Here is a 27,418-nt window from a genome sequence, read left to right as displayed (position 1 = left end):
GCAACAATTTGTTTGGTCTTTCACAACTCAAAGTCATTGTAATCCTGCAGAGTATGCGTTCCCAGGAAGACTCCAAACCCAAGCCGCCATAGTAAGGGTGAAAGAATGAGAGCAAAATATTATGCGTGCAAAATAATCAATGTCCTTTCCAAGAGCAAAAATGACCCATATAGGGCTGACCTGCAACCTAATTAGGGTTGGGAAAACCCCTTTTCACCCTAATTTCCCTTTTCCACTTAGGCACAAACTTAGTAGAACATTATTTTTAAGTTATAAAAATTAAAATGACTTAATAAGTCATTTAATTTTAATTTATTAAAAAGGCTAGTTGGCTGCAAGAACTTTATAAAAAATCATACCCCCCTTAAAACAACTCCAAAATTGAATCCATTAGAAGCTGGGGCCTCAGTGCGTCTAGCTGGTGACTCCAAGACTAAGTAAAAAGAATTCACTTGGTCTCTAAAAAATAGGAAACCCTAAAAAGTTGCATGGCAACAAACACCATGTCTCACTCTTACTCCCATTGGCCTAGAGTGGGGACATCATAGCATGAGGTGTGTTGTTACATCCCAATTTTTGATTTAATTTAAAATATAGCCATTGAGGTTCACATGAAGTCAGATGACAGTTAAATTTGTTATAATCTTGCAAATGGTAAGATGTTTAGTCATTATAATTTCATGTGAAGATAGCATGCTAGTTGTTTATTTATCATGGATTCATGGAATTGAAAAGGTGGTTAGCTGTTATGATTATTTATGATTAAATAACTTGTTCTGTTAATATGATTAACTGCAGAGAATTTCTTTTAAGAAGCACGTCGAAGGGGTGGAAGCATTGTCAGAAAAGAATTAGGCATAGAAGCATCACCATCACTGGGCAAATTGGTTGAGGACCTGGCGACTTGAACATCAAGACACAATTGATGAAACCGCATGAGCTATTAAATAAATAATTTAAAACATAAAATAATTAAAATTAAAATAATTTAATATAATATGTACCTCCAAAGATTTTAAATGATTTTTCACAATATTATTTTAATATATACCTATGTAAGTACACAGAGATAAATATAAAGTGACACCATAATATTATTTTTTTAATAATAAAATGATGCCACCTGACAAATATATCTTTGTATGTAGATAAATATAAACCATAATTTTTTTTTCGAATTATAATCTTCAAATCTTCTTCCATCCTTTTTATTTTTTTCTTGTTTTGAAACCGATTGAACACTTGGCACATTTAGGGCCATTACATTTCTTTTATGTTACGACTTCTTGGAAGCCAAGGAGTCACATTATTCATTATACATTTTGAAGTCAAAGGAGATGGAAGGCAGTATTTTTTTTATTCCAAGCACCCAACTTCTATTTTCATGGCACCTGATTTATATTTTCATGGCACCCAACTTCTATTTTCAGGGCAGATCGAGTCGAAGCAAAGTAGTGCGATTTTCATCAGCTGTATGTTATACTCAAACAAGCCCAAGTTTGTGGAGGATATTAATCAGCAATTACGATCAGATCTGAAGTACATTGAGACTAAGGCCATCGGATTGACCATATCCAGATTTTCAAAGAAGAAATAGAGTTTAGGGGCTGCAAGTTACAAATATATGTTCAATTTATAAAATCTGAAACTGCTGCCAAGATCTTTTCTGAGGCGGATTATTGAACATTCAGCAAAACTCCATTCTTCCCTTCAGATTATTCGAGGTTATGTGATTAACCAAAAATCCAAACATAGCATTATATTTTCTTAATCAGTTATTAATGCAATCTGATTTTATAGCACTAAGATACAATTCCGGATTATGAAGCAAATCATCCTTGTTTATAATATCATTAGTTAAGATGAATAAAGCCAAGTATCGGTGACATGCTACCATATTCTATCTATACCATTGAAAGTCAGAATCAATGATATTTATTTTGCAAGTCTTAGAGATAACATTCTTAGAATCACAGATTGTGATGAGCTGGAAACATATAATATTTTTTCAACAGAAAGAGCTGGTTGCTCTGAGATTCAAACACCTGGGACTCACTCGACTGTATAGCCAAGGAAAAGGGTGAAGAGGTGAGAAAAAGGCACCTGCAATAACATGAAACAGAATCAGATGTGACATAACAATGTTTATCATTTTTAATATGAATTATTTAATAGCGCATGTATGATCATGTTTATTGTATTCTCCTACTGTCAAGTCGAGTGGTGTGATTAGATACTAGGATACTTAGTGGTTGACAAGATGTTCCCTGTCTATTCTGGGTAGGGAGGGCTTTTCTCGTTAGAGATTGTATAGGGATAAGTTATGGTCCGAGGTTGGGTTGTTAAGCCCCTGATAATGTTTCCCCTCCCCACAAGATGTCGGACGTGCATTAGATAAAGATAAGCTATGCATTTAAACGTATGTCGGAAATAGGTATTTTTTATTTTTATGATGTATGTTCAAGTAGAAGGTAAAATTAATTGAGTTGTATCATCGTTACAGTTATTCTTTAAATGAAAGCAATTCTTATCGTCAATATAATTGGCAGCCAGTTAGATCAGTTGATCTTCTAATTGAATATGGAATATATCTATAGGATTGTTATTTCAGTTTTTCATATATAAGAATAATGATTATGAGCATATTTTCTAATCTTTTGTTAATGCCACAGTTTAGCAAATCGGAAGAAAAGGAATGATACAGTGATATCTGAAGCCCTAAATGATACAGTGGTATCTGATGCCCTAAATGATCCAATGGTAATTGATGCCCTAAATGATATAGTGGTATTTGAAGCCTTAAATGATACAGTGGTATCTGAAGCCCTAAATGATACAGTGGTATCTGCTGCCCTAAATGATCCAGTGGTAATTGATGACCTAATTGATATAGTGGTAAGTGATGCCTTAATTGATATCATGGTATTTAATGATAATCGTCATTTGATTTTGATATAGCGGTATTGGATGGTAGTCGTCATTTGATATTGTTATAGTGGTATTTGTGGACTAACTTGGGTGGTTGTTTGTGGACTAACTTGGGTGGTTGCAGAACCATCCCTAGATTGATTTTGGTCTCGAATTTCATGGTATGTAGATTTTAATTCATTGATGGTGTTTTCAATTCTTAGTAATGAAATTTTGCTCAACTGAATTTAATCGTTAATCTCATTCATGTGAATGTAACTGATTTAATTGTCTTCCTATTAAAATGAAGTAATAATTGTAATTCTTGGTTATGTTAGTTGTTAATTAAGACCCGGGAAAACTATATGTTAGATGTGCATGATTACAATCTCTTCATGTGAGGGGCTTCCTCATGGAAACCAGATCTATCGAAGTTATGAGATTTTATAAGAGTGATAGCATGAAAGCTTTGGATCTTTGCATTGATGTGCTTGATGACTGGATTCAATGGGATCCTAATGGCGCAGTGGAAACTTGGTAGAGATTTGTAGGTGATGCTTGATAGTGGTGCAAAATCAAGCATTCAACAGATACTACTACCAATGCCTGTGCTTGGTTTGGAACCCAATTGCTTTGCCAGTTGGCAAACTGTTTGATGGCGGATTGCTTGAGGGCAAGCAATCTTTGGGCTTGAGGATTTATAATGTCCCCAATTTGCATAAGTGTCTTAGTTAGCTTAATTGATTAAGTGGTCCAAAAATTTAACTATCATAAGGACTTATCTAATTAATTAATTAAATTATTAAATAAAAAAGGGACCCAAATTAATAAAATAATTACAGCCTCTTGTAAATCTTTAGACACTTCTTGGATGCCTTTATAAGGAGATGATTGGGCATTATAAATAACTATGTAATGCATTTGAGTCTTCTTTTGTTTTTTGAAACTGAAGGCTAGAGGTAGCTTGCATGCAGTTTTGAAGGTGCAAGATCCTCTCTATTCTGCATTTGCAATTTTGGTGGGAGTAACTCCTCACCCTTGTATGCCATTGGAGATATCACTTAAGATATTTCACTTTGTACTTTATTATCAGGTCTATCTCTACCGTGTTAATTGTAAGTATCAAGTTCTTGACTATTTAATGTCATTGGTGTATACTCTATGTTGACGATTCATTGCTATATTGCAGTAATCTTGTGATGGAGTAATTATCTATGATAAGAGTGGAACGTTACCATCCAAAGTCGAAGAGTGCCAAGTGCAGTTGATTGAGGGCCAAAGGTGTCGATGGTACTTTGCCCTCATATGCTTCCCTCAGGTATTTTCTCTCGAATTCTTCCCTCAGGTATTTCCCTCGGGTAGTTTCCCTTGGGTGCTTCCCTTAGGTACATCCTTTGAGTGCTTGCCTTGGATATTTTCTCATTAGTGCTTTCCCTCAGGTACTTCCCTCATGTATTTTCTCATGGGTGCTTTCCCTCAGGTATTTGCCCTTTGGTAATTCCCTCGAGAGTTTTCCTTGGGCATTTTCCCTCGGGTGCTCTTCTCGGGTATCTCCCTCGGGTATTTTCCCTCAGGTGCTTCCCTTGTGTATTTCCCTTGGGAACTTTGCCCTCGAGTGCTGTGGTATGTGACATGCGGTGGAAAATTCAGGTACCATACAGTTAGGTACATTACATTATGCTTTGAAGGGATTTATTTAATTTAGTCATCTATATTTCATTTGTGAATGGGTCACTATCTTTGCTACAATATATAAATAAGTTATAATCAATTGGTTGGAGTCTTAAGTTAGCCAACTAAAGTAGTCTAGTAGAACTTACAAAAATGATAAAAAGATGAGTTCTTATTGGATGGGAAATTTCATTGTTGATCAAAGCGCAATTTTTTTTTAATGCTTTGGAAAGCTTTCACTAATGCTCAATATCGATCCACATGATTCCAAATTTGTACAATTCTTTTTTTTTCTCTGGACTTAATAGTTTTATTACCAAAATTGTATGCTTTCAATGAATCCAAATTTGGACAAAACAAATATTAATAATTTTTTTTGTGTTTCCATGAATTTTATGGAAATCTCCCAACTTCTTGAGGGAAAGCTGGTTACGTGGCTTTTCAGATAACAATGCAGATCTCTTTATTTTTGTTTTTATAATTTTTATTTCTTACTAAAAACCAAGGTTGCTAAACTCATCATAAACTCTTTACTCTTGAGCACTCTTGGCGCCCAAAAGATCCCCATCAAGTTTCTGAAATATTTGCAGTGATTTTTATTTATAAAAGAGTAAACAAAATTGTGAGTTCCGCATTAAAAACTCATCCAAAATTAATATGATCTATTTTTCTTGCCTGCAGTTAAAAGATTGTGATTTTTATTATTGAAGGTTTCAAAGCCCTTAGTTTGTGCTAGGTGGCGAGAGCTCCACCCCTTGGCACCTGGGGCACTGCCCCTCGATCTTATTGGGGGCAGTTCTTCTAAACCCCCCACCAGGGGTGCTGCGGAGTAGTGCCCCCAGATCTTCATGCGGGGCAGTATGCTCAACCTCACTGGTGTCTCCACTCTCAAATTGCCATTATATATTGGAATATGTCAACTAAAAATCAAAACCAATAAAATACATAAGAAAATCTACTTTTTAGAATCCCATACCTGAAGTGTGATGACCCCTTTTAATAACTTTTGTGATAACCCTTTTTAATAATCTCTGTCTAGTGACTGAAATATTTGGTGATTATAAATAGTGTGTCCATTCAATAACTTCTTTATTAGGTAGTGATGTTGAAATTATATATTATTTGCCTTGAGCTTCTCCTTGCGCTCCCATAGACTCAACTAATTGTCAGGAGTAAATGCAACCTAGAGATTGCCTGCAGACATTAGGATTGCATCCTCCCAATTGCTCCTCACATTCCAGCTCCAACAACCATATATTACAAAGGAATCTATTGTGGTAGTTCAGTTTATAATTTGAATTTGATGGGGAATTTTTTTGTCTAAACAACAAGAGACAAATGGGAAGGATGCTCCCAGTAGTTAGAAGGTCTAGAGACTGTTTTCTTGAACAACAATTTTGATTGGGGAAAAGAAAATTTGCAGCAGCAGCTGGGGGTAAAGAGTTTTGCATAGAGTAGTGGTTATTCCAAACTTTGTTAGGTGGGTGCAGCTCCAGATTTTTGCAAACAACTTATTATCTGTAGTTTGTTTTTTGGAGTTTTGTCATTTGTTAATTTTGTAATAGTTTTAATTTGTGATTCAATAGAAAGCAACAAAGGAAGTTGTATATCTCTATTTTATTTGGTCTTCCGTTGTGCATTGCCAGTGATTGTCAAATAAAGCTGCAATTTCTGCATTTTGTGTTCTTGTTCTGGTACTAGAATATTGTAGTTTTAGATTTTATGGATTTTAAAATTCTACAGTTGGTATCAGACCTATTTGACCCTAAACTCTTGTGAGTTTGGGTAGATGTTGAAGTTTCTTGTGTAGGGGACATTGTTGGAGATGAAGAAAAGAGCTGGCAGCAACTGCTATCTTTAATAGACAAGATTATGATGTTTAGGCAAAGAAGATGAAGGCCATCATGCTTGCAAACTATTTGTGGGAGCTTGAGGTTAGTAGGTTTGTGGAGGTGACTGACCCAACTAAGTTGCTTTACAAACAACCAGAAGACCTAGTCGGAGGAGTAAAAGAGGAAATAAGCCAAGGCATTGAGTTTGAGAGAAGCAATCTTGATAGAGGCAATGTTTCCCAGTATAGCAGCGACTAACTTTGCCAAAGAGGCTTAGGAAATTCTCCAGACAAGTTACAAAGGGACTTATGATGTCGATTTGGTGAAGCTCCAGATGCTTCAAAGTGTTTGTGGGACTCTCCAAATGGAGGACAGTGAGTCCATTTCATGTTTACACACAAGTCTCTTGTTGAACTAGTTGAGGAGAAATGGAGGAATCATGGAGGAGAGGAGAATACTGGAGAAAATTCCTCAAAGTTTACCCTCAAAGTTGGATGCAATAGTGATTGCCATTTAAGAGGCAAAGGACCTCTCCACACTAATAGTGGATGAGGTACTTAATCAAAGCAACTCTTTTTCTGCTCAACGTAGAGTGCTCTAGCTATGCTCAAGTTTTTTTGTCTTTTACCTTTAGTCTTATTCAACAAAAGACCAAGAATTTAATGAGTGCTTGATTCCCGATATCACCTCTACAACTTATAGGCATCCATACTGTTTCTAATAGACTTAACCCAGAACTTGTTTTCTTCACCCAGATTTTTAACAATGCTTGTTACATAAAACAAAATTATTTTTGACACCCACATACATACTTAGTTCAAGACAAGAAATCACACACCAACTTCTGTCTGCACACACTCTTATCTCGTTTTTTATTGCATCATTTTGAATATAATTTTTTGTATTTCAAAAGGACCCCATTTTGCAGCACTTTTAAATCCTTTTTGCCTGCCATTTTTCAAAAATTGAGACACATGACATTACCAACTTGCTGTCAACATACAGAGAAAGGTTTGAACTCATATCAATTACCTTTGACAGATGATTTTCTGGGAGCGATTATAAAGACTAATCAAAATCCGTTTATTGCACTCAGTCTCTCACTGATATGCAGCATTCATTCTACCAAAAACTCGATGCCGAAACAGGCCTTCATCATATTTTTGGGACTAATGCATAACTGGAAGTAAACATGCAACTGCTGCAAGGATTTTTCGGTAGAAAATGATTCCAATGCCAGTTCGCATCAAATCCAAATCACTGGTAGAACGATGCTTATTTTAAACAAATATTCTGTTTGTGTTAATGAAAGGTGTCCTCAATACCCCTGCTGTTCACTATCTGCTTGCCATTACCAAGGAATAAAAACGTTCCAATGCTAAAACCATGGTGGGTGCAGATATGAGTGTTTTGGTGTACACATGGCAGGTGAATACCGTGTTTGAATACTTATGTTTCTCTTCAATTGTCAATGATCAACATGTGCCAGCTGTCCATTAAGTTCATGTGAAAATGACAAAGGAATTTCCACAAAAAAATGACGGTAAAACCATCAATGACATCAAGGAAAAACGCCAACAAGTGTTGCATCCTGCATGTTGAAGTGGTCACAGAACTGGCAGCAAGAGGTGCCAGTCCTAGGGACATGCCCAGTGAGAATCCACATTGCTGCAACATTTGGGCTAGGATATTGCAATACAAACCTCTGATAGCACGTTTCCTTTCAATAGAAACACAAGTGTTTAGTTGCTCATTGTTGTTTAGGGGAGATTTTAAATATGAGTCTTCAAAACTTGTGAAAGTTCACTGTCTCCTATTAATGACCCATTTTCAAGGTGTTGCAGGAAAATGAATGAGGGACTTGTTGTGACCTTTTCACAGATCACACCATTGTAAATGGGGACCTCTTCTTTTTATTGATAAGCCAACTCTTTTGCAGTTAGTGTCATCTAATGACCCTTGAAATACATTGATAATTCATGCAAAGTATGGAATTAGCTTTCATTTGTCTTTTGTTTGAGAAGAATGTCGTCGGTAGATAGTGTAGCCGATGGGTCCCTTCGGGAAGGTTCTTGTTATGTAGCTGACGGACCCCTTCGGCAAGGTTCTTCGGAAAGTATATATACACCATCCAAGATCATTATAATCATCATGTAAGCAATATGTAATCTCTTTGGCATATGCGAATAATAAAAGGAGTACTGCTGTTCTTGTCTATTGTTTGTATGCATAAATCTATTTACCCCATACGGTAAACATTTGGCGTTGTTGCTCGATGGACCTGGAACGAAGGTAGAGGAATGAAGACTAATGCTGAATCAGTTGAACAAAAACAAGAATAAGCTGAAGGAAAAGGATGAAGTACGCACAACACAAGGGAATTTAATTTTAGCACAACAGGCCGAATGTAGACGAAGGTTTCAGCAGATTGCCGACGGACACTGAAGCACTGAGGAATTGCTAGAAGAGACTTGACAGCGGTTGGAATCGGTGGAAGAAGCAAGGGAGGAATTTCTTAACCTGCATACGCCGAGGGAAGAGAATCCAGATGGAAGGGGATTAATTGGTATGGCTCGGAGTGCCGAGGGAGCATGAGTGCGGAGTGAACTCTTCGTCCGAGATACACTTCCGGAACGGACAGCTTTGTTTGACGAAAACCCTTCTTCACCAAATAGCACGACTGTCAAAAATAAAACGACTATCCGAAACAGCGTGGGTGTTCAAAACAGTGCGGGTGTTCAAAGTAGCGTGAGTGTTCAGAACAGCGCGGGTGTGTAGAACAACGCGAGAGTGCAGAACAGTGCGGTAGTGCAGAACAGTGCGGGAGTGCAAAACAATGTAGGTACACAACAAATCCCTCAACCTTGAATAGTAATGGCGGGACCAAAGGAAAAGTTGCCAAAGTTTGATGGTGATGGAATAGCCGATCCAATCCGACACTGTAAGACATGCGAAACAATTTGGAGGGTGAATGGCATAACAGACACAAATGAATGGGTCTAACAATTTCTGGCAACCCTAAGGGGTGTAGTAATTGATTGGTTTGCCGACACAGATTTCCAAAAATCAACCAATTGGGTGGAAGTTAAAAAAGAATTTATCACCGAATTTCAATTGTTGCACGACGACAATGAGATTGTAGCAGAGGTATACAACACACAAGAAGGAAAAAATGAAACAGTTCGAGTATATGCCAGAAAATTAAAAGAATTAATAAACAAAATGGAAAGTAAGCCGACAGATGGGTTGCAAAAGAGATGGTTCATTAAAGGACTACGATCGAAGTTACGGAAGAAAATGAAGATTGTGTTGTCATCGTCATACACTGAAGCCTACAATCTTGCGATGAACTTAGAAAGTGAGCAGAAAACAAAAAAGAAGAGTAGCTCATCTGATTTCGATGACGATGCGTCTTCGGAAGAAGAGAGCAACGATGACGAAAGGGCAGCAAGAAGGTCCGAGCTCTCCAGAAGAATATGATCTGAATGATGAAGGAATTTAAGAACATGCAGAAAGAGACGAAGGGAAATGAGCTATGGTGCATAGAATGTAAGACAAAAGGTCACACGAAGGGATCTTGTCCAAAAACCAATTTTGCGAGATTTGCCAGATCATGGGACATTCCACAAAAGAATGCCCCTTCAATATGAAAACAAGAGGACCTCAACAAGTGCTCCTGACCCAGGAGGCTTCCGCGTCAAGAGGGAGCAAAAACACCAGTAATGAGGGTGCCATGTCAGGAGGGTACAGAAATAATAGATGAGGGCAAAACAACAATGCCAACAATAATAATGGGAGCCGCAGTCGAATTCAATAGGATGTGAACGGCCGCCCGATGGTTTAATGCCAAGCATGCAATTTGTGGGGCCACTTTGCTCGAGACTGTACAACGGAAAATGCATCGAAGTTATTATGCAGATGGTGCGGTCTTGGAGATCATGAAGATGCCAAGTGCCAAAAATCAGGAGTGAATCTGATCACCATCGGGACAGATGAAGAGGAGGTTCTAGCAATCACACGGAAGCAAGCAAAACTGTATCTCGACCTGACGGAGGAAAAGAAGAGATTAGAGGAAGCATGGGCGGAAATTCAGAAAACAACGCAGGCAGAGAAAGCACACCTGAAGGACACTACCAGTACCTCAGCAAGGAACTGTGCGGAACAAAACATCGTACGACAGATATTACAAACTGAAGTACCAGTCAAAATAAACGATCTACTGCTCACAATGCCTCAACTCCGATCGACACAAACATCGGTCCAACTGCTAAATTGCTAGCAGAACAAGGAAGGGAGAAGGAAAGTGGTGCAAGTGCAGAGTATCCAATGCTGCTAGCCCTCTAATTCGAACAACATTTGACAGTCGTTGAGATGAGAATTTTGGGAACTGTTCTGACAGACACAATCGTGGATGACAGGTCAGGCGTGAATGTCTTACTGGAAGACACACCTGGAAGAGGTTGGGACAGCCAACGTTGTGGCCACCTACGTTCCAATTACTAACGGCAGACCAGCACGGGATCAAACCATTGGGAATCCTGATGGCATAACCAGTGATTATTGGAACACAGCCGTTCTTGCTTGATTTCGTTGTCATCTTGTTGAAGAGGAAAGGATATGACGCCATTCTGAGCCGAGGATGGCTCGTACAAGCAAAGGTTAAGCATGACTGGAAGAAGAATACAGTATCAATGGAAAGCAAAGGATGAAAATTCATTATTGATTCACACACACAAATGGTGGGCGAAGAAGCCATATCATTTGATTCCAAAGCAGAGGATGAAGGAAAGAAACGATTGGAACCCAATGAGGAAGGAGTCCTACAGTTGGAAGGTGGATCGGCGGACGATGATTTGGATTCGGTGAACGACCTTTAACAATAGCAGATGGAGGATTACGAGCTCTTTCCGAGCTATAAAATGTTAAGGGTCGACGAAGGTGAGAAAGAAGAGGGAAATGAATGTCCGAAGGAATACAGAGAAGCGGAAGAAGGAAAGGCGGTTAAAGTTGAAGCTGAAGGGAAGAACATATAGTACGAACCCAGAAAAAGGAAAGATTCCACCGTACGGATCACAGTGAATGGACTGCGTAGAAAGAAAATGTTACGTCAAACCACAAATATAGTAGAAAGGTGTCAGCAACAAGGAAAACACATCATATGGTTTGCACAGGAAATAAAGAGTAAGGTTTTAATAAAAGCTTCAGCAGTACGGAATGAAGGTTCTAAAATCAAGAATACAGTTATTGACGGCAAGGAGTGGTAGCTGATAGAATTTATGATACCGAGTCTGAGGATCGCGTGGGAGAATAAGTTGGGTGACATGGAAAGCCTGAGGGAAAGGTTGCATAATTTGAACAAACTTGAGGAGAAGTAGCTATTGGCACAATGGGCCACGAAGGTGACGTAAAACAGGCGCAAAGTGTGGCATGATAAACACTTGAAACTAAACAAGTTCCAACCAGGCCAGCTAGTATTGAAGTATGACGGATGGAACGAAATCAAACCGGGCAAGTTTAAAGTCAAATGGGTTGGGCCATACCAGATTTGGGAAGTAGGTGATAATGGAGCAATAAAGTTGTGGACATTGGACGGGCAAGAAATTCTAGAAATGGTGAATGGTTCAAAATTGAAAATATATCAGGCGCGACCTGTTCCGTCGTCGATGAATAGCAGGGAGCAGTAGAATTTTTGTCAAAAAAAGAAAAAAAAATGAAAAAAAAAAATGACATAAAAAATGTTCAGAATGAATAATGCATGATGCCCAAGGGAAGGGAAAGACGATAACAAGTAGTAAAATGTAAGCAGTTGCCAGAAAGAGTGGAATCGGAAGAAAATGCCAAAAATGGTGTGTTCCATGGAGTTTTGTGTAGCTTTCAGACTGCTAATTTGGTCTTGGCAGTGGGGGTGTTGCCCCTGGACCCCGCTGCAGGCGATGCCCCCTAGACCCCCAGTCGGTGCAGTTATCAGTCATGGGAAGTGTGACTAATTGATGAGACCTAGAACTGCTGTAGGCATAGAGTGTCTGTGTATGAGAGGTAGAGAGAGAACTAGAGCAAGCCTTTAAAGGGTGATATGCTTTGAGGCACTTGGAGTAGGTGTTGGACGTGAAGCTGTCTTGGTGGATGCATAGAGAGCTCGGGAGGAGCTGATCATCCAGTTGAAGGTATAGCGACACTTGGCTCAGTGTACCCAGGAGTTGGAAGCAGAGAAAGCGGCATGGGTGGCTATTAAGGTTAGCTAAGGAAACAGTATTGTGTTAGCAAAGGCTGTAGATGCAATGTATTTTGGAGATCAATTTGGTGCAAACACAGGACAAATGTGAAAGTGGTGTGACGGAAACATATCTATCTTGTTATAGTTAGTCAGTTAATGTATCCCGTTTTGTTGATCTATCTCGAATATTTTGCAATTGTCGTCCGGAGACGACTTTTTTTCTTTTGGGGGGGATGATGTTGTCGGTAGATATTGTGTAGCCGACGGGTCCCTTTGGGAGGTTACTGTTATGTAGCTGACAGGTCCCTTCGGGAAGGTTCTTGTTATGTAGCCAACGGACCCCTTCGGGAAGGTTTTTCGGAAAGTATATGTACACCATCCAAGATCATTGTAATCATCATTGTAAGCAATATGTAATCTCTTTGGCATATGCGAATAATAAAAAGAGTACTACTGTTCTTGTCTATTGTCTGTATGCATTAATCTATTTACCCCATACGGTAAACAAAGAAACAATTGTGAAAATAGTGAATTTGATTGAGTAGAAAAGAAAGTTGATTTTGCAAAGGGAATGCTAGTGAAATCTTGAATGCTTTGGTGAACTTTCTTTTTTTTGGATATTTCTTTCTTCTAGTAAGGACATTTTTAGTTTCGTTACATCCTGAAATGGCCTAATTTTGAGCACTTACAGGGGAAGATGCAAAGAGATATCTAGTTCTAAATCCGGAAGCGTGAGCAGGCTGTTGATTAAAAAATATATTGTCTGAGAACATACTTGAAAGCAGCCAAAAGAGGAATTCATGAGAACCAAATTCATAAGTGCAAGGAATTCTTCTAAAGTGGAAAAATCGACTTCCATGCTCTAAATGCTCCCAAGAGCTGCAATGTCTAGAAGCCAAGGAATTTTCCAAAATTTCAAAAATCCACCTCCAATGCTAATATGCACCCTAGAGTGCTAATTCCACACACGCAAGAATCCACACTCAAAACCAAAAATCCCTCTCCAAGCCCAAGATATTCCCAAGGGCGCTGATTTCAAGAGTCCATGGAACTCTCCAAAATTTGCAAAATTGTTTCTTATGCCCAATTTGTGCCATAGAGCGCTAATTCACCATGTGTGAGGAATTTGTCTAAAAGTCAAAATCCACCTCCTTGTCCTCTCTGTGCCCAAGGAAGGGAATTGACCATGAACAGGGATTCAATGTCGAGAGAATCCTTTCATCTACCTCATATATTCTCAAGGCATAGCATGCATGGAAACAATATAATTTGCCTTAAGTATGGATTCCTCATACATATCCAATGTATGCCCAAAACCAAGGAAAATTCTTGGAAGTGTCTAAGGTGTGCTCAAGGGAAAAAATGGAAGGAATGGATTAAATTTGGCTAGGTTTGGAAACCCCCTCTCTCTAAAGAGATCCATGCAAGAAAGATCCAGGATGAAGAAATACAAGGACAACATGAGAAATCTAGTTCAAGGCATTGAAATTCCAGACTTCAAAATTCCAGAATTCCAGTTCTAGACAATCCAGTTCAAGGTATTCAAGGTTCAAGACCTCAAAGATCAACGTTCAAGTATAATTGTAGAAGGAAGATTGTGACAGCTTTTTTTTTCCTCCAAAAATCCAAGATCATAATCAGGCAGTTCTGTGTGAGAAGTTCCAAAATGAATCATCGACAGGGGAGTCCTATTCATTTCAAGAAGGTGAATTCCCAAACAAATACATGGAACAAAGAAAATGGTTAAGGAGAGAGAGTTTCAAAAGAGTCCATCAAAGTTAGGACCTTGGTCACAAAATGATGCAGTTAGAAAATATTGCCCATGATATGTTACCAAATTTATATGGAATGTAGCATGCTGACATGGCACCCAACCGTCTTCACCAATCAGTCGAGGGTATTCAAGTTGACATGTCCAGGTTCCTTGCATTTAGAAAAGGGAATCAAGCATAGCCTATTCTGGTAGAAAGAGCTTTAATGACTTGGTGGGAATCTTGCCTCATTAGGGGGTGACTTACCACTCTTCCATTAAGTGAGTGACCTCTTCTTATTGGTCGATGTGGACCTGCTTATTTATGACAAATTCTCAGTCTATGACCTAATCTTAGGGCTGAGGTGGCCAAATTTAGGCCCTTGATTCCAAACCAATCTTGTCCATTCACTTGTAAAAGGAGCTCTATAAAAGGCCATGTCTTCTCATTTGTCATTCACAGATAGAAAATGGGCATATCTCTGTCAGCTTGTTAGGAGTAAGGAGCACTTGCTCCTAGAAGTAGGATAGGAGAAGACGAAGACATTGTTGTAAGACTTAGGAAAGTAAAAAAAATTGATTTCATTAAAGATATGGTGGATTCATATTTATTTATCTCACTGCATGGTGTTCTTCCAATTTCTCAATTGTTAGATAAAGTGCTTTGATTTCAATGTAGACTGTTATGGTGTTTGATGAATTTTCATGGCCCACACTTTTTGCATCTATCGATTATAAGTTGCAATGTAAAGTTAGCTCGCACCCCTGTTATATTAACACTCAACTTCAATCAATAAATGTGCATTGTTCATTATGATGGTGTACATTATGATATGGATTTTTTCTGCATAACCCTCGAAAGATTGCACTTCTTGTAGACGAGTAGTTGATTGAGCAAAGCACACCTTGATTATCTTGGAATTTGTCCATTGGAGCATTATCCATTGTTATCATTGTTCTTAGGAATAAGGCTAGATTTCTTTCCCCCTTTTCCCCTTTAACTTTTAGTACATTTCAATTGTGCCATTCAAAGAAGAAGCATCATGAGATTGCAATATTCGATGAAGTTGTTATAGCCAACAATGTGGAAAAGGTGAAGAATGATTCAAATGTGAGTCCTTTTGTGTAACCAGCATTTTGTATCAAGCATTGAGTGTGTTCACATATCAAGATCTGACATAAAAAGAACCTTGGAATTACCTGTACGATCTTTCACAATCTTAGCATACACAAGATTTTGCTCAAGAGAGGATAGGATACCTTGGCTTTTTATCTTGTGTTTGTGTGGTCACAAAACACCCATCAACAAAACTACTGCAAGTAGAGTTCGCTGTGTCCCTGCTCTTTTTAGAAGACTACTGCAAAAGAAGAAATAAGAAAGTCCTAACCTTGAACACACACACGCACATATTAGTTTGATTTGTGCTTATAATCGAATCTGGTTGGCCTTAACCAGCCCAAATAATGTCAGGTCACCTCTAACCAAGGAAAAAACCGATTTTCTTTGAAATTAGCTTCTTATCTGAACAGCATCATTTTGTTAACATTACCTTATCATGATTATGCAATACATGCACTCTTTTTTGATGATTCTTGTGCATCAAATTTCATCAAGTTTCCGATATAAAATGCTGTAAATCCTGTAATTTTTTTTTGCTTTTTGTTTTTGGAAAACAAAGATATGATGGATATTGGTAAGACAACTATTTGGATTTCTTGGATGCATTTTTCTGTTTGGTTATCTTGATAGTTGATTTAATCTCTAAGAATTTTTTTTTTGATTTGTAGGGCGATGAAGATAAGTTTCTAAAAGACCAGCTGCTGCCACATAAATTTGAGGAGGCATGTAAGAGTATCAATGTTCCAGTGATTTTTAGGTTGCAGCCTGGCTATGATCACTCGTTCTTTTTTATTGCGACCTTTATTGATGAACACATTCATCATCATTCAAAAGCTCTTCATGCTTCATAAATAGCCAGTTTAGGTGTTCTTTATTAACATCAGTTGCAAAGTTCTAGTAATGGAACATTACGGACCTTTATGAAAGTATATTGGAGTTGCTTTTCTGCAACATATGTAATGCAGAAGTGGCATATCACTTATCTTATTGATGTTTATAGAAAATGTTTCGAAATTGGAGGGAGCTAGTGAGATGATTATGATCTCCTCATCACTGTTTATGAAGGCTCTATAGTCTACTGGCATTAGTGAAATTGGACTCCTCTAGGAGCATTTTAGTTGTGAAAGCTACATATCATGGTTTAATTTTATAACAGTGATTGCCAATACCATGTATAATAGAATGGAACAATGTGCATCAAATAAGCTGACCAAAAACATTATATAACAATGTAGTTGTACATGCATGCCTCCAATCCATCGGATATGAAGTCAGGATAATTGTAACTTTCTAGTTGTAACTTTCTGTAGTTTTAAAGTTACACCAATATATTTAGTTGTTTATGTCAGCCACTAATGCATCAGAAATTAGGTCAGTGGAACTGTATAATTATAACTTTCTAGTCAAAACTTCATTAGCTTCAGAATTTGTGGACAGACTGGTGGCATTTGTTTTGTAGGTTTAGGTTTCACTGCTGCATATTTGGGGACAGATTTGTTGCATTCACTTTATAGGTTTCACACTGTATACTTTAGGAAAGGCTAGCTGCATTTTTTAAAATCTTGTGAGTTCACTGTGGGGTTGGCTTTCTGCTTACCTAATTAAATCTTCAACATCTGAAAATATAAGAATATAGTCACAATTTTCCATCAGGAAATGCTCAGTGATTTACCATGTGATACGTAAAGAGTTACGTTCATCAATATATCTAAACACATTTTTTTTCTGGATATAGGCTTACAGATGTTGATTGGTGGTCATGCCTAATATTTTGTTTTTCAGTAGAAAATAGCAATTATATATATGTAGATAGGATAACTTTATTAATGTCCAATAAGAGACCAGAAAGAGGGTCTAAGGGACTGCCACTACAACACAAGAGAAGCTAGCAAACAATAGGAACACCAAACAGTGCTCGGGGAGAAGCAAAACCAACAACAAACAAACAAGAGCCAGAGGCAACCATCTGTAATGAGCCCTGCTGGCTGACTCTAAAATTATGCTGAAGAATTGTTTTGCTTTTTGAAGTTTTGCAATTTTTCTTGGGAGATATATGTTTTTTTTCGCTTTTCCATATATGTAGAAATGCTGAAATACTAAACTCAAAGTAAAGACTGATATGAAATGCCAGCTCAATAATTTAATTGCAATCAACCAAATTTGCAATTATTATAATGCAAGCTTGACATACAAAACAACTTTATTTAATAGACCCTGATTTAAGAAGATTGACGTTGCAAGTTTGGCGATGAACAATCATGAAATGTGCCTACACCAATCACAACTCCTCTTAACTCCAAACGTCAATACCAGAAATCTGATCGTAGCCCAAAGAAGTGGTACACTGCCACTATAGGATCAAACACTGCTTCTAAACCCCCAAAGCTGCTCTAAAAAGATCACAGATGTGAAAGAAGTAATTGCTGCTACAACAAATAAAAAGCAACTCAGAACGATGTCTATCCATACCACTTCCAGGCTCACATAAATTGATTTAAAAACTCAACGTGGCCTCTAGGTATAACAACGATTCAACAACACCATTGAATGCCCAAACACTTACAGATTTCAAAATGCAATTTCAAGACAATTACCTTTAGTCCATAGTAGTAGAAACAAGCACGGTTCATTGGCATTGGTGGCCAATTCAGAGTGCAAAATAATTACAGAATTTGTCACTTCTAACAACCAACATCAAACTCTCATGCCTTTAAACATCTAACTACTCTCTTAGTAGTCACGTTAGCGTTCAAGCGTCGACTGATTTTGAATTTCAAGACCAAATAAGATCAGTAGCATGCACAATTCATTGGCATCAAATTCCAGCTCAAGGGAAAAAAAAATAATGAGGAGAACTCACAATTCTCTCCGAACTTCAAACCCTCCTTAATTTCATCAAAATAACAATTGCATAGAGATAATAGAATCAATGAATTTATCTCAAGAGCCTTGCTTTCATAACATTTCAATCTAAAATGCTTCTCCTTCACACCTTTCACTCTAAAGGCTTTATGCTCACACTTTCACTTAAATTATGATTTTGCATTTGGAAGCATATTCAACTTTTAAATATAATAACTCCTTTATAATTTAATGGCTAGAGTCTTCTTGTGCAAACTTTTAACTAAAGAGCCTTCTTCAACACCATTCAATCAAAACAAGAAGCTTTTAAACTTATTTAATTAAGCCAAACTTAATTAATAACTTTTATTATGCTCTTATTGTCAAAGCTCTAAAAAAAAACTAAGATAGTTTGACCCAAGGCGTCACCATTTTGCACTACTATAAATAGTAACAAACTCTCACGACTTACTATAAGTAGCAAGTCCCTCAAAACAAAGCCAAAATCCACAACAAGGCCCTCTAATCATTTGTATTAGCCTACAAGGACCCAATGATGGCTAAATCCATTGACTTTGATGCTTGCTCAAAATGGGGACATTACACCATTGATCACAAACTAGGTGTGCCTCGTTGCTAAGAAGTCTAACATTGTCAGATGTAGCCTAGGGTGAGAGGAAGTCTTATGCCACCGCTGAGGACACCTAGAAGTGTAGAGCTACAACCATGAGTAACCTCTGCGAGGTCTCATAGACTTGGTGTGCTTAGGAGTGGGGAGACCAAGTGAGCACTTGGTATCCTGAGCCAAAGAGACCACTGAGAAGAAAGAGTTGATGAGCTAGTTTGTGGTCTATCTCGAAGGACACTAAGTTTGAATCTCAAGAGTGTGGCCACAAAGCCTTGGAATCTCCTAAAGGTAAAGGGCCAACCATTATTGATTGATATACTTGAAGGAGAGAGATCGACACCCTCTAAAAAGGCTGTAGAACCTCCCTCTAATCTCACAGAAAATGGGGTAACAAAAGATAAAGTGTCTCCATCTCAGGCTCTCTCATGTCACAAAGCCAACAAATTTGGTCCTCCCTGTCAATTTGCTAATTTGTCTAAAGATGAAGTTAGTGAGAGCCCACTCTGAAAAACCTTAAAGAGATACAAAGTACGTGTGTCCAATGTTGGGATAGGTAAGAAGCCTACACAATAACCCTATTCTGTAAGTCAAGAAATTGCTCAACATTGATGGCCATCCTTGGTTGCAGCCCACCATGGGGATATACCAAAGTCTTATAGATATAGTACCTATAAATGCATCTTGATGTACCTATTTAGCTCTTGGTGGGAAGGGAGGAGATGAGTGGGCACATCCAAGGAGTACCAAAAAGGAGGAAGGCAGTCCATCTCAATCTCGCCAACCTCAAAAGAGCTAAAACATGGGTAAACCAACACTGAGTTTGGCCAGTGGAATCAACGTCCACAATTGTGTTCGAGGAATGAGAGGCTAGGTAAGAGTACTTGTGCCACCTCTTAGTGGAGTCCACAAAGCATCGAAGATGATGGAGGAAACATAACATGTCAAAGGTGGTCTTGAGTATGAGAGGGTGCACCCCAAACTTGACCAAAATAATATTGAAAGGAGTGGAAGTATGATATCTGATGGTACATCTAAGAAGAGTCATCTAGGCCCTCTCCACAAAAGCCTCTGACTCTTAAGAGATAAGGCCCCCAAATCACAAAACTGTAAAGTACAGTTGGTCTAATCAGTGTCCAAGAAGACCATCTTGGACGTGTGGTGTGAGAGCACCTTAACCATTTTGTTGTGAATTGTAATTAGAGATGTAATAAGGTCTAAAGGCAACAAATCTTGTAAGATTGAGCATCATTAGATCCATTTTGGTTTGTGAACCTTGATTGATGGACTTAGTCAATCGTAGGGTCTTGAGCCACCAAGAGTGGTCATGATGCAATTTTTTTAAGGAAGGGTAGTCAAAGGTTAATTAAGTATTTGGAATGGTCTCTCGATGATTTGGGTCACTTTGGAGAAGTTTGGAGCAATGGAAGTGCAAAAATGCAAAGTTGCACAAAAGTTGCAAAATGTTGCGAGAATACAAGTTGGAGCCCAAAATTTAGTTGGGAGCAGGAACACCCGATTCAAGAGAATATAAAAGGCATTGAAAACTGATTTTGGAGTTACTAGGATCAATCAAGGTAAGAAGTTCATGTTTTTTTCTCTGTTTTTACCGGTTTCAACACTTTTCCATATTGCAACTCATATCACATTGATTGATTTGGTGAAATTTGTGTTTGGATCTTAAAGTCCATTATTTTAGCTAGTTAATGCACAAGGTTTGAGGTTTTGAAGTTTTGTTTGTGAAGGGAGTCATGGTTTTGAATCCATACAGGTTTGAAACCCTAAAAACATTAGGGTTTGTACATAAAAATGCATTTCCCCTAGCATTCCATTGTCAAAACTTAAAATGTCTTCTTGGAATGGTAGGTATGTTTGTATAGGTTATAGTTGTTCCATTTTTGGGCTTGCCAAAGTTGATTCACTATTTTTTGCTATGATGTCCTAGGATGATCACTAGGTAATGATGAGTTAGGAAGAAAGGAAGATAAAGTGTTTGCAAGGAGCAGTGGATTGAAAAGTGGAAACTAATAACATATTAGGTTTCCTTAGACATTTACATACCTTTGTCAAATGCATGGAACCCCAAGCTAAAGCGATTGGTGATGGTTTGTAAGTGTTATTGGTAAAACTATGTCTAGATTGCCCATCAAGCCTAAAATTGTTCAGTTCAGGTTATAGGACTTACAAGTAAAACCCAAGTATAATTCTTGGATATTGTATAGAGCTCCCAAATGGGTGTCAGTAAATGCCATTAGATGTTGGGGTTGTTTAGATGGATGAAAAGTCAAATGCCAAAAACTCCATATGCAAGGCTAATTGGATTAGGTCTATTAGGACTGCTCCTAGCACCTTGAAGTATTGGGTAAGTTTGAGAAGAACCCATTTGATTATTGAACGGAGAATTTGAATCTCACTAATTTGAAATCCATGAAGGGTATTAGAAACATATAGTCCTAGTTGGTGGAGGAATTGTGGCAGTTGTCCTTTGGAAGGAGCAACTTGCTAAGTTAGGGATAGTAATGTTGCATAGAAACTCATAGTATAAAAGGATTGTCATCAAGAAACCTTGGAAGGTGAGACTTAGGGTGACCTTGGGAAGATCCCTTAGATCCTTAGCCATTGGATGATTTTGTGTCTAGACTAGCTAGTTAAGCCTAAGAGTGATATAACCACAAGTTCCTCAACATCATATTAGTATCAAAGCCAATATTGGTGTGATCAGTTTGGTGTATGCCAAACACTCAAGAATCAATGTTCCCATAAATCTCAGAGGTTAGCATAATGCCTCCCCAAAAAATGGATCCAGAGGCCAAAGACAATTGGTGCAAGAAATGATTACTAAAGCCCATCAACAAGAATCCAAGAAAGATAAGGAGAAGAGAGAAGGAAAGACAATTGAATGGGGAGATATAAAAAATAATGAAGAAGAATAGAGTCCCACAATATAGGTGATTGTGTTTCCAAAGTTAGCCAAAGAATATAAGGTATTCATAGATGCATTAAATCCACAAGCAAAGATCATTTTGATGGGTTGTTTGTCTTCCATGGTAATTTGAATGGGCAAGAATTATTAGATTGGATAGATGCAATGAACCCTCATTTTGACTATAAAGGAGTGTTAGGAGACAATAAGGTTAGTGTTGCAAAGACTAGATTGAAAGGTTCTACCTTGGTATGGTGGAACATCATGCAAGAAGAAATAGTAAAAGCTCGATTGAAGAAGATCAATTCTTTGAAAAGAACACAATTTAAATCAAATACCCAATTCTTGCCTATAGATTATGAAGTATAGATGCACAAGAGATTAAAAAACTAAAGCAAAGAAACTTGGATTTGAATACTTACATAGAGGATTTTCACAAACTTAGTTTGAGGGCCAAGAAATAAGAGAATGAAATGGAGAATCTATCTAGGTATTTGAATGGATTGAGGGGTAATATCCTGATGAGATAAGTGCCCTAGCTGGTGACACCATTCACAAGTGTTTTCAATTGATAGTGAGGGTTGAAGAAAAAATCAATACAAGACGAGGATAAAGCCAAAGAAGCAGAGGTGGTAGATGGTATAGATATAGAGGTAATTTTGATAGAGGTAACATGTCTATGGAGGTGGAGAAACCATACAAATAGAAGACAATGGAGAAGTTAATATTAGAGATGGATCTTATAGAGGAGGATATAGAGGAAGAAGTAACTCTAGAGATGTGTGGAAATCAAAATAGAGCTACCACGGTATTCATTAACAGGGGTTACAACTGTGGTCAAGTAGGACACACCATGAGGAGATGTCCAGAAAGGGATTCTAGTTCACATGTAGGGGAAAGAAGAACTCACCTAGTTCAAGAGGAAGATGGTTGTAGGGTGATTTTACTAGTAGTGAAAGTAGGACTAGTCATGGAAGGTGAGATCTTGATGCTAAGGAGGACATTGTTGAAGGTAACACAACAGAAGGAGACCCCACAAAGAAAGACACTCTTCATAAGTACATGCAAGTCCCATGGTAAGATATGTAAAGTTATAGGTGATTCAAGTTCTATTGAAAATATTGTACCCCTACAAATGGTACTAGAGAAGTTAAAGTTGAAGAGACTACCTCATATTAATCCTTATAAGGTGTCATGGCTCAATAAGGGTCAACAAGTCCTTGTATATGAACAAACTTGGGTAGAATTTGAGATTGGAGATTATAGGGACAAAATGTTATGTGGCATACTCGCTATGGATGCCTTCCATACATGATGGGGAGAGAAAATCTTATATGATAACCAAAGAGGGTAGGAAATTAATTTTATCAGGGTAGGAAATATCAAATGGATACTTTGCCTGATCAAGAAGAAGACAAACATGTTGGTTCTAGTATCATGCTACTAAGTGGTAAAGAGTTACTTAAGGTTTTGAAATCAGAAGGTGAATAAGGTTATGCTATCATGGTCAAACCTTAAAAGATAGTGAAAATAAAGGTTCAACCTGAAGTACGTGCAAAAGTCCAAAAATTGTTGGAGTAGTATAAGGATATAGCAGTCAAGGAAATACCAGATGTATTACTAGATGTATTTCCTCCCATGAGAGATATTAGTCATCAAATAACCCTTATACTAGGATCTATATTACCTAACAAGTCTACCTACAAGATGGCACCTACACAAAATGAGAAAATAGGAAAACAAGTGCAAGAATTGTTAGATAAATGAATCATAAGAAATAGTTTAACCCCATTTACAATCCCAACAGTGTTAGTACCTAAGAAATATGGTAAATGGAGGATGTGCACTGATTCAAGGGCCATAAATAAGATCACAATTAGATATAAGATTCTTATGCTTGGGATAGATGACTTAATGTGTTGCTTAGGTGGAGGAAGCTATTTTTCTAAGGTGGATGTGAAATCAAGATATCATCAAATAAGGATTAGGCCAGGGGTTGAGCGGAAGATAACTTTCAAAACTAATGAAGGATTGTATGAATGGTTGGTGATGCCATTTGGGCTCACAAATGCACCTAGTACTTTTATACGCCTAATGAATGAAGTCCTTGTTGAATTTATTGAAAACTTTTTGATAGTGTATCTTGATGACATTTTGATTTAGTAGGACTAAGGAGGAACATATCAAGCATTGGGACATGGTTCCAAGGAAGATACACCAAGAAATGCTTATGATCAACTTGGAAAAAAGTGAACTTAAAACTTAATTGATATACCTTGGCTTTACAATGTCACAAGGTTGTTTGAAAATGGATACCTCTAAGTGGAGGCCATATTTAATTAGCCCACTCCCAAATTAGTAGGGGATGTGAGGATTTTTCATTAGTTAGCATCATTTTGTAGGAGGTTTATAAGAATATTTATCCATATATGTGCTCCTATCCTTAATACCATCAAAGGTGGAGTTAAGTGTCACTTTATGTGGAGTGATAAAGCTAATGATAGTTTTGAGAACTTGAAGAAGAAAGTTGCAGAGTTACCTTCCTTAAGGTTTCCAAACTTTAACAAAGTATTTCCAGTATAGTGTGATGCAAGCAAGTTGGCCATAGGAGAAGTTTTAAGTCAATAGGACCATCCAAAAACATTCTTTTCAGGGAACCGCAATGATGCAAAACAAGTATTCTACTTATGGCCTAGATTTGTATGCCATGGTACAATCCCTAAAGAGATGAAGACATTACTTGTTTCCTAAAGAGTATATTTTTTATACTGACAATCATGCCCTTAGTTACTAAATAGACATGAGAAGTTGAACCAAAGACACCTAAAGTGGGTAGAGAAAATGCATGATTACACTTTCATCATCAAACATAAGAAGGGTACTACAAATAAGGTTGTAGATGCTTTGCAAAGAAGGGTCCTTACCATATAGGAGATTCAATTGCAAAGTGCATGTTTAGATGGTTTGAAAGAATTGTATAAGGATGAATTTTTTTTACAAAAGCCCATAAAGTGTGTACTGAACTCACTAATGCTTTCCATGTTGATTAATCTGACTTCATTTTGCAGGATGGAAAATTGTTTAAAGGACATTTTTTGTGCATTCATCAATTTTGAATGAGGGAAAAACGTCATTAATGAAAAACATCTAGGAAGTCTTGGATGTTATTTTGGCTTAGACAAGACCTTAGAGAAAGTAAAAAGATTCTACCATTGGCCTAAGGTTCACAGAGATGTCAAATTTTTTTGGAACAATATTCAAATTGTCAAAGAGAAAAAGGAACATCATTAGATGAAGGTCTCTATCAACCATTGGTTATTCCCACTAGGCCTTGGGAATGCCTTAGTATGGACTTTTCCAAAGATTGCCTAAAACTATTAGAGGATTTGACAATGTGTATGTTGTGGTGGACATATTTAGTAAAATGACACATTTTATCCCTTGTAGGATTACCAATGACGCCTCATACATAGAAGGACTATTCTTTAAAGAAATTGTTAGAATTCATGGACTTCCACTCATTATTGTTAGTGATAGAGACTCAAAGTTTGTGGGCCATTTTTGGAAGACTTTGTGGAAAAGGTTAGGAACCAATTTGTCTTTCTCATTAGCCTATCATCCATAGTCTAATGGTCAGACTAAAGTTGTAAACATATCATTGAGAAACTTATTGAGGAGTCTTACCAAACAACATGGCCACATGTGGGACTTGGTTATAGGTCAAGCTGAATATGCATATAATAATTAAGTCAACATAAGTACTAGCAAGCATCCATTTGTAATTGTTTATGGATGCCATTCAAGGGTAATCATGGAACTAAGACATTTGATAATAATGGATAAGAGAAGTGATTTGGGAGAAAACTTGGCAAAAAAATTGAAAAAGATACATGAATAGGTGAAGAATACCTTGCAACAAAGTGCAAATAAATACAAAGATCAAGCAGACAAGACAAGGAGAGAGTACATTACAAAGTAGGTGATCTAGTAATAGCTTACTTAAGAAAAGAAAGGTTGCCTTAGGGACAAACTAGAATGATACATATGAAGAAGGTATAATCATTGAAGATAGCGTATAAGTTTGGAAATGATGCATATGAAGTGAAATTTCCTCCTAAATTAGGCATTCAACCTATTTTTAATGTAAGTGATTTGTATCCTTTCAAAAGAAACATCACAGATATAGGAAAAACTGGTGTTGCAACTTCAAATGAAATAGAATGGGTAAAATATCTCCCTCGCCAACCATTGCAGTTGGAGTGCATTCTGGATACTAGGTCATCAAGAAGAATAGGAAAGGAGTTTATAAGGAGTACTTGGTGAAATGGGATAACTTACTTGAGGTTGAAGCCACATGGATGACTAAAGAAGACATCATAGAGAACGAAACCACTGTTCAAGACTTGTCCACTCAAGGGACTTGGGTTTTTCCCACCCTAGGAGTATGGTGTAGGAGAACCTTAACCATTTTGTAGTGAATTGTAATTAGAGGTGTAATAAGGTATAAAGGCATCAAATATTGTAACATTAAGCCTCATTAGACCCATTTTGGTTTGTGTACCCTCATTGATGAACTTAGTCAATCCTAGGGTCTTGTGCCATGAAGAGTGTTCATGATGCAATTTTTTTGTAGGAAGGGTAGTACAAGGTTAATTAAGTGTTTATAATGGTATCTAGATGAGTTGGTTCAATTAGGATAACTTTGGAGTAGTATAAGTGCAAAAATGCAAAGTTGCACAAAAGTTGCAAAATTACAATTTTGCAATTTTTCGCAAAATGTTGCAAGAATGAAAGTTGGAGCCCAAAAATAAGTTGGGAATGGGTACAAATGATCCAAGAGTAGATCAAAATGCCTTGGAAACTATTTTTGGAGTTAGTTGGATCAATCAAGGAAAGAATTTCAAATTGTTTTCTCTGTTTTTACTAGTTTTCAACAATTTTCCATATTGAACTCATTTCACATTGATTGATTTGGTGAAATTAGTGTTTGGATATTATAAAATATTTTCTTAGCTTTTTAATGCGCCGAGTTTGAGGTTTTTAAGTACTATACGTGAAGAGAGTTGTGTTCTTGAATCCACATAACTCTGAAACCCTCAAATTTTTGGGGTTTGTACATAAAAATGCATTTTCCCCTAGCAATCCATGGTCAAAACTTAAACGCTTTCTTGGAATGCTAGGTATATTTGTATAGGTTACATTTTTTTAACATTTTTGGGCTTAGAAAAGTTTAGTCACTATTTTTACCATGATGCCCTAGGTTGAGCATTGGGTAGTGGTGAACTAAGAAACAAGGAAGATACATTGTTTGCAAGGAGTATCGGATTAAAAGGTGGAAACTAATGATATATTAGGTTTCCAATATTTAAAAACTTGAATCAAATGCATTTACCCAAAGCTAAAGAGTTTAGTGATGGTTTGTAAGCGTTGTTGGTAAAACTATGTCTAGATTGATTACCAACCCTAAAATTGCTCAGTTTAGATTCTAATAACTAGGATTAAAAACCAAGTATAATTATAGGATATTGTATAGAG

The 27,418-nt window shown here is 37.3% G+C and overlaps 1 protein-coding gene across 1 annotated transcript in view; it reads left to right on the top strand.

Moving 5' to 3' along the window:
* SFGH (S-formylglutathione hydrolase) overlaps positions 1 to 16,724 on the top strand; it is a 95,728-nt gene extending 79,004 nt beyond the window's left edge. Inside the window, exon 7 of the mRNA XM_089804298.1 lies at positions 16,163 to 16,724. Coding sequence (XP_089660424.1) covers positions 16,163 to 16,345 — 183 coding nt within the window. The 3' untranslated portion in view covers positions 16,346 to 16,724. The remainder of the gene's footprint in view (positions 1 to 16,162) is intronic.
* Positions 16,725 to 27,418: the final 10,694 nt, after the last annotated feature.

This window comes from Cupressus sempervirens, chromosome 10, assembly GCF_028749045.1.
Source record: "Cupressus sempervirens isolate cs-2001-9-10 chromosome 10, ASM2874904v1, whole genome shotgun sequence".
NCBI lineage: Eukaryota > Viridiplantae > Streptophyta > Pinopsida > Cupressales > Cupressaceae > Cupressus > Cupressus sempervirens.
This window is presented reverse-complemented; position numbering and strand designations above follow the sequence as displayed.